Source organism: Eubalaena glacialis, chromosome X, assembly GCF_028564815.1.
Source record: "Eubalaena glacialis isolate mEubGla1 chromosome X, mEubGla1.1.hap2.+ XY, whole genome shotgun sequence".
NCBI lineage: Eukaryota > Metazoa > Chordata > Mammalia > Artiodactyla > Balaenidae > Eubalaena > Eubalaena glacialis.
The window spans coordinates 138,014,279-138,030,243 of record NC_083736.1 but is presented as its reverse complement, the minus strand read 5'-3'; the positions used below and the strand labels follow the sequence as shown (position 1 = coordinate 138,030,243).

Genomic DNA, 15,965 nt, shown 5'->3' with positions numbered 1-15,965 from the left:
TAAAAATGATGGGACAGATAAACCAAGCCATCTCTGTCTTTTTTCTCTCAAAGTACTTGCCTATAATACTTGGAAGCCTCCTTTTCTTCCTTCCTAGTGACTTTGCCAGAATGGCCTGGGAGTCAGGGTTAGTCAGAAGGTGTGGGTGGGTAGGTGTGTATGTTGGGAAAAGTGATTTAGTGTGTATATTGAGCAGAAATCCTTGGCCTTGTATAGGAATTCCTTATATATTTATTTACATGAAAAGATCTCCCTAATGCTCTCCCTTTTATGTCTGTCTGTCTGTCTATCCATCTCTTTCCACTCCCACCACAATAGGCTGGTACTGATATGCTGGAAATCGGCTCACAAGAGCCAACTGTTGAAATTTCAGGAAGTTTGCAAACTGGTTACGGCCATGTTAGTTGTTTGAAATCAGCCACAGCAGGTGTGTTACACTATGGAAACTTGCAAACACAACAAATCGGGGCCCTCCCTGTCTCCCTGAGAACTGGTGTTAAACATGTTCAGTCATGTATAGTATTCAGTGGTCCACAGGATTCAATAGAAAAGTTGGGAGCAGGATTAGTAAATGGCAAAGCTCTTGGGAAAGAAAACTCAAGGGTAATTTGTACTCATCACTTCAGTCACTTCAACTAAATTTGCTTCTGTCATGTGAGTATTTCACTGCCTGTACTTGAGAAAAAAAATCTTACCTGAGCCATTATGGATCTTGGTTACTGAGTCCAGATGTGTAAGGCTAAAGGGATAAAATAGTTTAGGTTAGTAGCAAAGCAGCAGTTCATCTAATCCGTTTGGCAGTGGTCTGCTACAGACCTCTGCCAACCAGATTAGAGAAATATGTATCATTGAACTTCCCATTATTGTTCCGTTTTTCATGATTTGGGGGATGTAATTTTATTCAGAACGTTGAGATAATTCAAAGAAATAATTTTGAAATTATTGTTTCTCGCTGAAGCCTTCCTATAGTACACAGTACTTGGCAACAGGGCTACTAAGATGTTAATGTTTTTTAACAACTAAAAAAAGTGTCTTTGCCCCAGAAGGATCCAAAGTGCACCAGGAGAGAAACAAGTGTTAAAGAGATTGTTATCATACAGGGTGAGACATGTGATGACTTTCTCCCAGAGAGCTGAAAGGAAAGGGGGCTCATGGCTTGAGCTGCTAAAGATGAGAGGACAGGAGAGAACAGGGACCAGGCCCGAGAAGTGGGAAGAGGAGCAGCGAGGGTCTCTACCTGTGGATCCTCCTATATGCATCCTGCTCCTCTTGGCACAGGATCTTGGGCAGCTCAACTGCTGACTCAAGGCACACTTTCCCAATGGTTACATGAGGTACAATATGAATTGGAATTTCAATTCTCTCATACCTGTAAGACAGTCAGTTCAGGTCAGTTTTTGTTTGCTTCCAGCTTTACTGAGGTATAATTGACAAATAGGAATTATACGTATATATTTAAGGTGTACAAATTGATATTACGATATATATACACATTCAGAAATGATCACCACACTCAAGCTAATTAACATATCCATCACCTCACATAATTACCATTTTTTGTGGCGATTTAACATTTAAGATCTACCTTCTTAACAAATTTCAAGTACAAAATCACCATGTTGTACATCAAATCGCCAGAACTCATTTATCCTAAAACTTTGTACCCTTAGACCAGGGGTCCCCAACCCCCGGGCCGCGGACCAGTACCGGTCTGTGGAGGAGGAGGTGAGTGGTGGGCGAGCGAAGGAAGCCTCATCTGCCGCTCCCCGTTGCTCCCCAATGCTCGCATTCCCGCCTGAACCATCCCCCCTCCGCCCACACCCGTGGAAAAATTGTCTTCCATGAAACCGGTCCCTGGTGCCAAAAAGCTTGGAGCCCACTGCCTTAGACCAATACTTCCTCATTCTCCCCTCTACCCCCCGTGCCACAGCACCACCATTCTACTCTCTGGGTCTATTAGTTTGACTCTTAGATTCCACATATAAGTGAGAACATGCATTGCAGTATTTGTCTTTCTTGGACTTATTTCACTCAGCATAATGACCAGGTTGATCCAAGTTTTTGCAAATGGTATGTATATATACATACGTATACACATACCATATTTTCTTTATCCATTCATCCACGGACAGACATTTAGGTTGTTTTCATTCCTTGTGAATAATGCTGTGATGAACATGGGAGCACAGATATCATTTTGAGATACTGATTTCACTTCCTTTGGATATATACCAAGAAGTTGGTAAGTTTTTAATGCTGACTTGTCATAATCAGAAATTTTCTATAGTTTTAATAGAAATTTTGGGACACAGTAAGCTTCAAAGATTAAATATTCCTGTTACTTATTTAGTAACTCAACTCCAAAGGGGACAGAGTTCAAACTGAGTTCATGTGGGGAGCAAATTGGAAGTACATACATTTGCAGAGCCAATATTCTCATAGAAAATCTGAGGCCACTTTGTAAACCTAACAGAAGCCTTGGGGGTGCAAGGTCCTTATGCTCATTCCCCAGACAAGGGAAATAGCTAATTAATACTGTTTTCAGCCAAAAAGTTGCCAGTGAGGTTGAACACATTAATCACAAAGCCTGGGGAAGAGGAAATGTAGACTCTTCAGTGACTCCATCAGATTCATCATGTGGAAGGGATTACTCATATAAATACTCACTTGTTCTAACTCAGTGTTCACCAGTGGCCCTCACTTCCCATTTTCTCCCCTGGAGGGAAATAGGTAAGTAATTTACAAATACTTCCATTTTCATGCTAGAGTGAGGTCAACCAATCTACCTCTAAATACTTCTCACCCCAAATCCACCTAAACTCCACCTAACAGTGGGTTCAGTGGAGCAACCAGGTTGAGGGTCCCTGGCACTGTGTGACCTCATTGGCACATGGTGGTATATCAGCATAAGATCTAGCTCCCTCCTCTCTCTTTCCCACCCAGCAGAATGCGTCTGGCCCCCTCACCACTTCTATTCAAAATAATATTAGAAGTCCTAGCCAAAGAAATTAGGCAAGTAAAACAAAGGTATCTAAATTGGAAAGGATGAAGTAAAATCACCTCTGTTTGCAGATGACTTAATCTTATAGATAGAAAACCCTAAATACTCCTCCAACCCCCCCAAAACCGATTAGAACTAATAAATTCAGCAAGGTTGCAGGTGTCATCAGGGCCCCACATCTGAAAGCTCTAGAGGGGAAATCCTGCCTTGCCACTTGCAGATTCTCGTGGCTTGAGGAGATTCTTTGCTTGTGGCAGCGTAACTCCTGTCTCTGTCTCCATCTGTGCATTTGGGAGGTGATCAGGTAATGAGGTTGGAGCCCTCATGAATGGGATCTTTATAAAAGTGTCTTTATAAAAGAGGGTATATTTCTGTAATCTCTCTTCTGTTATATTGAACTCTGATCCTTTCACCAGTACCACCTGTCTTGATCATTATAGCTTAATAGCAACTCAGTATCTGGTAATGTGATTCCTCCCAATTTATTCTTGTTTCCCCAGATCTTTTTGGCTATTAAGGTTCTTTTGCCCTTTCATAAAATTTTAGAATCTAGTCCCTCAAAAAATTCTGCTGGGAATTTGATTGCTATTAAATCTATAGATTTGGGGAGAGTTGACATATTTGCTACTCTGACTGTTCTAATCCGTGAACATGATATGTCTCTCCATTTATTTACTTATTTTTTATTTTTTATTTATTTTATTTTTTTGGCTGCGTTGGGCCTTCATTGCTGCGCGTGGGCTTTCTCTACTTGCGACGAGCAGGGGCTACGCTTTGCTGCCGTGCGCGGGCTTCTCATTGCAGTGGCTTCTCTTGTTGCAGAGCACGGGCTCTAGGCGTGCGGGCTTCAGTAGTTGTGGCTCACGGGCTCTAGAGCGCAGGCTCAGTAGTTGTGGTGCACGGGCTTAGTTGCTCTGTGGCATGAGGGATCTTCCTGGACCAGGGCTCGAACCTGTGTCCCCTGCATTGGCAGGCGGATTCTTAACCACTGCGCCACCAGGGAAGCCCCTCTCCATTTATTTAGATCTTTGATTTTATTCATGAGTTCTGAATTATTCAACGTACAAATCCTGTATGTGTTCCTTCTATTTGCACACAACATGATTGTCTATATGAGGTTAGCAAGGTCATAAAGTACAAGATTAACACAGACACACAAATCAGTTCTGTTTCTATATTCCAGCAATGAACATTTGTAAATGGAAGCTTTTAAAAAATGCCACTCAAAATAGCTCCCCCCAAAATGAAGTACATTTAGGTTGGTTCCACATCTTGGCTATTGTGAATAATGCTGTAATAAACATGGGTGTGCAAATCTCTTTGAGATCCTGTTTTCAATTCTGTGGGATATACATAGATATTGCTGGATCATATGGTAATTTTAGTTTTAATTTTCTGAGGAACCTCCGTATTGTTTTCCATACAGACTACACCAGTTTACATTCCCAGGGCACAAGGGTTCCAACTTCTTCACATGCTCACCAAACATTTGTTCTTTTCTGTGTTTTTGATAATGGCCATCCTAGTGGGTGTGAATTGATATCTCACTGTGGTTTTGATTTGCTTTTTTTAATGATTAGTGATGTTGAGCACCTTCTCATGTTTGCTGGCCATTTGTGTATCTTCTTTGGAGAAATGTCTGCTAAAGTCCTTTGCCCATTTTTAAATTGGGTTATTTTGTTGTTGAGCTGTAGGAATTCTCTTTATATTCTGGGTATTAACCCCTTATCAGATATATAATTTGCAAATATTTTCTCCCATGATGTAGGCTGCCTTCTCACTCTGTTAATTATTTCCTTTGATGATCAAAAAGTTTTTAAGTTTAATGTAGTGCATTTGTCTATTTTTGCTTTTTGTTGCCTGTGCTTTTGGTGTAATATCTGAGAAGTCATTGCCAAATTCGATCTCATGAGCTTTTCCATTTTCTTCTGGGACTTTTATAGTTTTAGGTCTTACATTTAGGTTTTTATTCCACTTTGAGTTAGTTTTTGTATATTGTGTAAGGTAAGGGCCCAACTTTATTCTTTTGCATGTGACTATCCAGTTTTCCCAGCATCATTTATTGAAGAGAATGTCCTTTCCCCATCAAGTGTTTTGGAACCTTGGTCAAAGATCATTTGACTACATACGTGAGAGTTTAATTTGGGACTCACTATTCTGCTCCACTGGTTTTTATGTCTGTTTTTATGCTAGTACCACACTGTTTTGATTACTGTGGCTTTTTAGTAAGTTTTGAAATGAGGAAGTGTGAGACTTCCAATTTTGTTCTTCTTTTTCAAAATTGTTTTGGCTATTCAGGGTCCCTTGAGATTCCATATGAATTTTAGGATAGATTTTTCTATCTCTGTAGACAAGCAAAACACAACGCTGTTGGGATTTTGATAAGGACTGCATTAAATCTGTAAATCGCTTTGAGTAGTATTGACATCTTAACAATATTAAGTTATTCAATCCATGTACATGGGATGTCTATTTATTTGTGTCTTCTTTTATTTCTTTCAGCAGTACTTTGCAGTTTTCAGTGTACAAGTCTTTCACTTTTTGGTTAGGTTTATTCCTAAGTATTTTATTCATTTTGATGCTATTGTAAATGGATTGTCCTCTTAATTGTCCTCTTAATTTCCTTTTTGGATTGTTCATTGTTAGTGTATACAAACACAACTGATTTTTTGGCACTGATTTAGTATCCTGCAACTTTGCTGAATTCATTCGTTCTAATAGTTTTTTTAGTGGAGTCTTTGGGGCTTTCTATGTATAAGATTATGTCATCTGTAAACAGAGATAATTTTACTTCCTCCTTTCCAATTTGGATGCTTTTTATTTTTTTCTTGCCTAATTGCTTCCAGTTCCATGTTGAATGCCCATTTTTAAATTGAGTTGCTTGTCTTTTTATTGTTTAGCGTAAGAGCTCTTTACATATTCTGGATGCTATACCATAATCAATTGGGAGAAGCCACAATGGGGGCTTCTGGAAGGATAGTAAGTTTCATTTCTTGATATGTGTTGCAGTTTCATAGACACATTTCACTTTGTGAAAATTCATGGAGGTGGTGATCTGTGTTGAGGTTGTGTGGGTATGTTTATGAAAGTTGATTGAGCTGGACACATAATTAGTGTGCTCTTCTGTATGTGTGTTATACTTCAACTGAAAAGCTGAAATCAACAAACCAAACTAAGGTTATGAAGAAGCTCTAGAGTTTGCTAGAACTCACAGGTCAGAATACTAGTTTTGAAGTCTATAGCTGAAGGGATATTCAACAGTTATATATTGAGCACCAGGGATACAGTGATAAAAGGGAAGCATTTGTTTCAAGAATCTTACAATGTTAATAGAGAGGCAAAATATTAAAATATACTGTTACAAGTATTATGACAAAGGAAATATAGGATTCTATTTAGTTCTCAGAAGGAGTACTAACTGGGTTGGTATTGGAGGTTGAGGGGTATCAGAGAAGAATTCCTAAAGTTGAGCTTAGTCTTCAAAAACGAGTGTTAGCCAGGCGATGGCTGGAGAAACAGGCCAACTATGAAGGGCTTCAGGTTTGTTTTCTGTTTCTTTTCTGAGAATGTTATGGAGCAGGACCATTTCAGAAAAGCTACAGCATAGATACAAGATAGAAGGGAAGGAAGACAGGAACACAATGGGTGGGTGAAATGGAAACCAAAATTAAACGACTTTTTAAAAAATAATGAAAATGAAAATACTGCTACTATCCTAGCATCTATGAAATATAAAGCAGAGATCAGCAGAAATTCATAGCCTTAAGCACTTATATCAATAAAAATGAAAGACAAAAAATATATTAAATAAATTCCAAACTCCAAATGCTAAGATAAGGCACAAGAAATAACCAAAATAAAACATAAGGAAGGAAATAATAAAAGATAAAATAAAAATTAATGAGGGTGGGAGTAGGAAAAAACAATCAAATTAATAAACAAAAATGATTGTCTTGGGGGAAATTAACAAAATAGACACACTACTAGCTAACATAATCAAGGTGGAAAAGGGACAAAGCACAAATATACAAAATACGAAATGACTAGGGGGAGATAACTGTTGAAATAGAAGAGATTTAAAATACCATAAGAGACTCTCTGGCAGATAGATCTCTATGCAAATAAATTTGAAAACGAGACAAAATGGATAATTTAAGAAAATACAGTTTACCAAAATGGACCTCATTAGGAAAAAAAGCATAAATAGATCAATTACCATAAAAGAAACAGACGAATACATCAAGGAACTATCCCCCACCCCCCAAATAAAAGGCCCTATTGCTTTCATAGAGGAATTGTCAAAGAATACATTGTCCCCAATGTTACATACATTGTACCAGAGCCTAGAAAATGAAAGAAAACTTCAAACAACTCTTATGAATCAAGTATAATATGGAAACCTAAACCTGATAAAAACAATACAAAAAAATTCCAAAAAGTTATCACTTATGACTGTTGATGCAAAAGTACTAAAGAAAATATTAGCCAAAATAGCCCAATATCATATTAAGAAAACCTAGTAGGATGTTTTTCCAGGAAGGCAAGCTTGGTTCAATAGTAGGAAATCTATTAATATAATACATTATATTAATAGATCTAAAGACAAAATTACCTTCATAGGTCCTGAAAAATTAACAAAATTCAACAGTCATTCCTGATTAAACACAGAACAAAAGAGGTAATTATGGATGCATGGATATTTTCTTAATAGGAAAAAGTATGTATACCTTAGTCCTGAATACAATCTTAATAGTGAAATACTACAGGAATTTCACAAGGATCAGAAACAAAGTAAGACTGCCTACTATTTTCCACTGTTATTTAAATATAAAGGAGATACTAGGCAATGCACTTACACATAAGAAATCAATTAGAGGCACAGGAACTGGAGAAGTAAAACTATTTCTATTTATGGATAAGACATAATATTTATCTGGAAAGCGCTAGAGAATCAAAGGTAAAATTAATGCAAGGAATAAAATCATTCTGGAAGGTAAAAACGTTAATACAGATATAATAGCCTTCAAATATACAAACAATAAAAAGAGTCACAATGGAAAAAACAAACCCATTCAAAATGCAAACAAAGAATCCCATGTGCAGCAAAGTTTGAGAACCACTGTGTTAGAACACACAACCTCCTTCCCTGTCAGGCCTTCCAACATGCTATTTCCTCTGCCTGGGGTTTCCCCCTATTTTTACTTGACTAATTTCTACTCACCCCTCAGAAGCCAGCTTAAGAATGCTTTCTTCAGCAAAGACTTCCCTGATTACTGTACAGCACTTATCACAGTTGCAACGAATTAATTGTGTAATTAACTTTTAAATTTCTTTTTCCCCTATTCTTTTTTCCAGCTTTTTTGAGATATAATTGACATATAAACTGTGTAAGTTTAAGGTGTACAACGTGTTGATTTGATACTTACATATAGCAAAATGATTGCTACCATAGTATTAGCTAAGCCTCCATCAGGTCACATAATTGCCACTTCTTTTTTTGTGGTGAGAACATTAAAGATCTCTCTTTTGTAAGTCCTGACACTCAGGCCTCATCCTTTACCCCATTATAAAAATCACCATCTCTGGAGGAGGGACCCACACAGAATAATTTCACTGCCCTAAAAATTCTCTAAGCTCTGCCTATTCATTCCTCCCTCCTGTCAAACCCCTGGGAACCACTGATCCTTTTACTGTCTTTCCTTTTACAGCATGTCATTTTGTTGGAATCATACACTAGATAGCCTTTTCAGATTGGCTAGGTATAGTTTTTAAACTGCTTAAGTGATTCCAATATTCAGCCAAGTTTGAGAATGAATGGTCTAACTCACGTTTCTTCCTCCACATCTTCCAATCTACTCAGGTCAAACCTTCCCTAACTTTTGGTGACAAAATATTCCCTAGAGTTGCAGAAGTAAAGCTTATTAGCCATTCTTTGGAAAGAAAAAATAAGGTCAGGTACATGAGTTTTCTAACAGTAAAAGAAAGCTTCTGATTAGCAAAGTGCTTTCTGGCTACATGTGAAACATCAAAGAGACTTGTAGTTCCATTACTCCCTAAGTCACAGACTTTCAAGGGGGCGAAAGTGAGAACTCTGCTAGCTCTAAAAAGCTAGTTTGTTTACTTTCCTGTGACACTCATTTATATGGCTTATTCTTTCAAAATTGTGAGATAGGTTTTAGAGAAATTATGTCATAAAAAGATGGCTATTGTAAACATTCAGTTGATTCAAACATTGTATTAGTTATATAAATGGTTTGATAATGAGCTTGCTCTGCTTTCTGCAAGATAATTTGTATTCAAATTTATAAAATCCTCTCATTGTGAATATGATGTTAAAGGACCAATCACATTATTCTCTTCCCATTTGTACAGAATTTTAAGAAATGAAGTGATTTTGAATTTAAAAAAAGGAAGATAAAATAGGAATAAACCTAAACAAAACATGCACAAAATCTATATGAGACAAACTTAACACTTTCTTGAAAGACACAAAAGTAGACTACAGCAAATGGAAAGACATCCAGTGTTCTCAAAAGGAATTATGCAAACATCATAAAGATTAATTATAAATTAATTTATAAATTTAACACAATCACAATAACGATACCAAAAAGTTTCTGCTGGAGCTAGCCAAGTTGACAGTAAAGTTCACATGGAAAACTAAACATGTAAGAATAGGGAAACACAGAAAAAGAAAACCTATTGAGGACTGGCTGTAGCAGACAGCAAAACATACAATAATTATGTGCCGGTACACAAATAGACAGCCAGACAGAATAGAAAGTCTAGAAATTGATCTAAACAAATAGGGAATTATTGAATGTGATAAAAGGAAGCATCTAAAATAACTGGGGTAAAGAATAGCTTTTTAGTAAGCGGTTTTGGGACAGGTGGATAGCCATTTAGAAAGACATAAAATCAGATCCACATCTCACGATACACAAAATAAACTCTAAACTATATAGTTCTGACTTTTGACTTTTAGAACCATGTTGATATTTCACATACCCCAAAGGGAAAAAAAAGTATGGGTTTAAAAAATTCTAAAATGGAAAATAACCAGGAAAAAGCCCTGTCTTTCAAAAGAATAATAATAACCACAGGGAAGCGGTGGAGGGCAAAAAGACAAAACTCAAGTAACTTTTGAACATATTTGAGTATGTACTCTCAGGAAGAAGACAAAAAGAACTTCAAACAAATTTCGATCTTCAGTTAGTAGGTTAATACTCAGTTCAGGCTGCTACAACAAAAATACCAGAGACTGGGTGGCTTCAACAACAGGATTTTATTTCTCATAGTCCTGGAGGCTAGGAAATGCAAGATCAAGGTGCCAGCTGATTTGGTTCCTGGTAAAGGCACTCTTTCTGGTTTGCAGATACCTTCTTGCTGTGTCCACACATGGTGGAGAGAGTGATCATCTCTCTTGTGTCTCTTCTTAAAAGGGCAGTAATCCCATTCATGAGGGCTCCACCCTCATGACCTAATTATCTTCCAAATGCTCCACCTCCAAATACCATCACATTAGGGATTAGGGCTTCTACATATGAATTTGGGGGTAGGTGGGGGGCCACAGACATTGAGTCCACAGCAGTTTGTATAGGTTAGCAATTCTGAAACTACTTTCTGTATATTCTAGGATTGAGCAATAAGTTAACATATTATGGATAGCAGGAACAAAGTTTCTCTAGGTCAGAGAAGAGAATTGTAAGTATGGAAAGGGAGAATGCTAGAATGAACCCTAAGATGTGGGAAAGGATTGGAGTTATTGGTTTGAACTCATGGGGTGTGTGTGTGTGTGTGTACATGAATATGCACACATACATACTTCTTCCTAGCTCTATCTACTGAGAGAGTCTAGAAGCAATGACAGTCTAAGAGTAATGAGTATACCTAGCACCCAGACCTTGGTTTCTAAATAGCATTGTTAACTTAAAAGAACCACAGTACAGGCTAAGATGGAGGGATGGGGACCAGACTTATCCCCTTCTTGAAACAACTAAAAAAGTGTAAAAAGAAGAAAAAAAAAGTGAAACAATGACTCACAAGACCTTGGAAAACAGGCAGTGAAGGACAGTGAAACCTGGGAGATGAGAAGCAAGATGAGTCTCAGCTTACTACACGAAGAAAGTTTCCAGGCTGCAGCAAAGGGAGGGGAACCCCACCTAGAGCTTGAAGGTCTCCTTGAGTTGAGAAGATAGAGCTGAGGCTCTGGGAAAGCCAAGGAGGCTTGAATTTGCAGGGCAAAGGACTGTAGAGGAGAAAGCAGCAAAGAGAATTCCAGAGATCTTTAGAGGGTCACCTTCAAGTGTTCAGTTGAGTAGTGATCAGGGCACATATGTGAGGAAACTACATAAGGCCAAGGAAACAATAACCCAGAAGGATTAAAGGGAACTATCCTCAAAGTATACCTAGGGCCAGTAATACTGCCTGTCCCCAAAAGCCTTAATGGGAAATCTCATAATTCAGAAGACAACAGAGTACTAAAAAGGGTCTAGCCTCAGGAGTAGAGAAAATGAACCTTACGTTAAATACTGCTTTGTTTTTGCCTAATAAAGCTTAAAAGCAAGACCAAAAAGGATCAAACTATTTCTATTAACAGTATCTCAAAGCAAAGCTCAAGAATATTTTTAGGAATATAAATATATCTAACACCCAATAAGGTAAAATTCAAAATGTCTGCATTCAATCAAAAATTGCCAGGCACGCAAAGCAGCAGAAAAATCCAACCCATAATGAAGAGAGAAAATCAAATGAAATTGACCCAGAAATGAGGCATATCTAGCAACAGTAATTAGCAGACACATACATTAAAACAGATATTATAACTATTCTATATTTTCAAGAAGCTAGAGCAAAGATTGAACATGTTAAGTAGAGACAGAAAGAAATAAAGACCCAAATCAGACTTCTGGAGATGAAAATTACAACACATGAGATAAAAAGTACACTGGATAGGGTTAACAGAAAATTAAACATTACAGAAAAAAGATTAGTGAACTTGAAGACACAGCAGTTGAGACTCTACAAAATAAATCACAGATTTATTTTCTGTCAAAAAAAAGATTAAAAGCAACGAACTGTGAGACAATATCAAGTAGCCAAATGTATGTATAACTGGACTATCCAAAGAAGAGGAGTGAGTAGAACAGAAAACATTTTGTAGAACTAATGGCTTAGATTTTTCTAAATTTTCTAAATTTTTCTAAATTTTTTGATGAAATTTTCCTAAATTTGATGAAAAATGTAAATCCACAGGTCTAAGAAGCTCAATGAAACCCAAGCACAGGACACATGAAAACAATTACACCATGGTACACTATAATCAAATCGTTTTAAACCAGTGATAAAGAGAATCTTAAAAGAAATCAGGAATTATTAAAGAAATGCAAATCAAAACTACAATGAGGTATCACCTCACACCAGTTAGAATGGGCATCATCAAAAAATCTACGAACAATAAATGCTGTATAGGGTGTGGAGAAAAGGGAACCCTCCTACACTGTTGGTGGGAATGTAAATTGATACAGCCACTATGGAGAACAGTATGGAGGTTCCTTAAAAAACTAAAAATAGAACTACCCTACAACCCAGCAATCCCACTACTGGGTATATACCCAGAGAAAACCATAATTCAAAAAGACACATGCACCCCAGTGTTCATTGCAGCACTATTTACAATAGCCAGGTCATGGAAGCAACCTAAATGTCCATCCACAGACGAATGGATAAAGAAGATGTGGTACATATATACAATGGAATGTTACTCAGCCATAAAAAGGAACGAAATTGGGTCACTTGTAGAGACGTGGATGGACCTGGAGACTGTCATACAGAGTGAAATCGGAAAGAGAAGAACAAATATCGTATATTAATGCATATTTGTGGAATCTAGAAAAATGGTACTGATGAACTGGTTTCCAAGGCAGAAATAGAGACACAGATGTAGAGAACAAAAGTATGGACACCAAAGGGGGAAAGGGGGGTGTGGGATGAAATGGGAGATTGGGATTAACATATATACACTAATATGTATAAAATAGGTAACTAATGAGAATCTGCTGTATAGCACAGGGAACTCCACTGTACATTAGAAACTAACACAACATTGTAAAACAACTATACCCCAATTAAAAAAAAAAGAAATCAGGAAAAAAAGACAAGTTAAGTAGACAGGAAAAAGCTAAAGATGATAGTCACTTTCTTGTTGGACAGTGGAGAAATATCTTTATAGTTCTGAAAGGAAAAAAAGTCAACCTACAGTTCTTTACCCATCGAAAACATGTTTTAAAACTGGAATTGAAGTAAAGACTTTTTTCAGATATATAAAAGTTGAAAGAATATATTGCTAGAAGACTTGCATTATCAGAAATATTAAATGACATTCTTCAAGAAGAAAGAAAATGATGCCAGATGGAAACAAAGAAATGAAGAGCACTGGAAACTGCGTAAATACAGACATTTTTTTCTTAATTTAAGTTTCTTGGAAAGATAATCAACTATTTAAAGTAAAACTAATAACAACATACTATGGGTTTATAGCATACATACAAGTAAAATGTATGACAGTATTAGCACAAAAACCAGGAGGAGAGAAATGGAAGTACCGTGGTGCAAGGTTCTTAATACTGCATGTGAACTAATATAATATTACTTCAAGGCAAACTGTGATAAGTAAAAAAAAAATATATATATATATATATATATATATATATATATACCAGTGCTTTTCAACCAGGGGTGATTTCACCCTTCAGGGAACATTTGGCACTGTCTGGAGACATTTTTGACTGTCACAACTAAGGAAGTGCTACTGGCATCTAGTGGGTGGAGGCCACAGATGCTGCTTAATATCCCACAATGCACAGGACTTCTCCTTGCCACTACAGTTGTCTGGCCCATGATGTCAATAGTGACAATGTTGAGAAACCCTACTAAAGTAATATAACAAAAGATTATCACTAATAATCCTACAAAGGAGGTAAAATTAAATCATAAAAATTATTCAATCCAAAAGAAGGCATAAGAAAGAGGAAAAAGTGAACAGAAATTAGATGAGACAAATACAGAAAACGAATAGACAATAGAAGCAAGATGGTAGATTTTAAACCTAACTTCATTAATAATCACATTAAATGTAAAGGATCCAAATATGTCAATTAAATGGCAGAGATTGTCAGATTGGATAATTCCTAGACCCAACTATATGCTAACTACAAAAATCACACTTTAAATTTAAAGACACAAATAAGTTAAAAGTGAAAAGATACAACATGCTAACAAAACTCAGAGTAAGTGTGGTTATACTAATATCAAAGTTAATTTCAGAGAGAAGAATATTAACAGAGATGAAGATAATTTCCTAATGATAAAAAGGTTAATTCATAAAAAATACATAACAGTCCTAAACATGTAGGCACACAATAACAGGGCTTCAGAAGCTATAAATAAAAAGCTGATAGAATCATGAGGAAAATAGACAAATCTACAATTATAGAGATGTCAATACCCTTCCCTCAAAAATTGATAGAACAGTGCACACAAATGCCAGTAAAAGTAAAGACTTGAACTACATTATAAAACATCTTGATCTATATGAGTCTCCTTATTCCTAGTCATTGATTTTTTTCAAGGTTCAGGCCAGTCATCTTGTAGAATGTGCCACATTTTAGATTTGATTATTTTATTATTACACCCAGGTCTGGCAAGAATACTACATAGGTATTGTTGTACCTAGGTTTGTTGTATACATGAAGTTTTAAAAACTCATTCTTACAGAAAATTATTAGTAAAAACAAACAAAAATATAAAGCATGAGATTAAAAAGAGAAACATTCTAGCTTGGTTTAAAATAAAATTTCCACTCTCTTTTCTTTTTCCTTGTGCCTAAGAAATGAGTACAGTGTTCACATTTGCACCTGTATATTTGCTGGCATTCTGTCACCTGTGTATGTGTTGTATTTTAACATCAACAACAACAAAAATGTCTTAAGGGCAAAGCTTTTCTCTTCCTTTATTTTTCACAAAATGTGTATTCCAGTCTGCTAAGTCTTCTTATTACCACAGAGTAAATTATATTTAAAGAATGAACTGGGGAGGGAAAAATCTGTACTGGAAATATTTAAGGGATGAATTGGAAGGGAAAAAAATCAGTATTGAAAATGAAGAGAAAAGGGCAATTACTATCTTAGGCAGCCTTCTGAGTAATTAGTGCTATACAATCTCAGACTGCATACCAGCTGTTAAGTTGAGTAAATGTCTTTATTTTTATTGGTTTTGCCCTTTATATCTCTAAATGAGAAACAATAAAGAGATTTTGATTAACTTAAAAAAAACTTAACCTAATTGATATTTCTAAGCATACTCTACCCAACAGCAAAATACATATCCTTTTCAGGTGTACGCAGAAAAGTTACCTATATAGACCACATTCTGGGTCATAAAACATTCTCAATGTATGGCATGGGGAACACAGTCAATAATATTATAATAACTTTGTATGGTGACAGATGGTAACTTGACTTATCGTAGTGACTGTTTTGTAAGGTATAGAATTATTGAATCACTGTGTTGTGCACCTGGAACTAACATAGTATTGTAGGTCAATTATACTTCAATTTTAAAAATTAGGACTTCCCTGGTGGCACAGTGGTTAAGAATCCGCCTGCCAATGCAGGGGACACGGGTTCGAGCCCTGGTCCGGGAAGATCCCACATGCTGCGGAGCAACTAAGCCCAGGTGCCACAACTACTGAGCCTGTGCTCTAGAGCCCGTGAGCTGCAACTACTGAGCCACGTGCCACAACTACTGAAGCCTGCATGCCTAGAGCCCGTGCTCCGCAACAACAGAGGCCACCGTGATGAGAAGCCCGCGCACCGCAACACAGAGTAGTCCCCGCTCACTGCAACTAGAGAAAGCCTGCGTGCAGCAAGGAGGACCCAGTGTGGCCAAAAATAAGTAAAGAAAT

General features: G+C 36.8%; 1 protein-coding gene across 3 annotated transcripts in view; it reads right to left on the bottom strand.

Annotated features, from left to right (window-relative positions):
- BRCC3 (BRCA1/BRCA2-containing complex subunit 3) overlaps nucleotides 1-15,965 on the bottom strand; it is a 69,728-nt gene that overhangs the window by 5,432 nt on the left and 48,331 nt on the right. For all 3 annotated transcript variants that reach the window (XM_061177908.1, XM_061177910.1, XM_061177909.1), the window contains 2 exons: nucleotides 1,238-1,369; nucleotides 696-739 (listed from right to left, as the gene is read on the bottom strand). In XM_061177908.1, coding sequence (XP_061033891.1) covers nucleotides 696-739; nucleotides 1,238-1,369 — 176 coding nt within the window. The remainder of the gene's footprint in view (nucleotides 1-695; nucleotides 740-1,237; nucleotides 1,370-15,965) is intronic.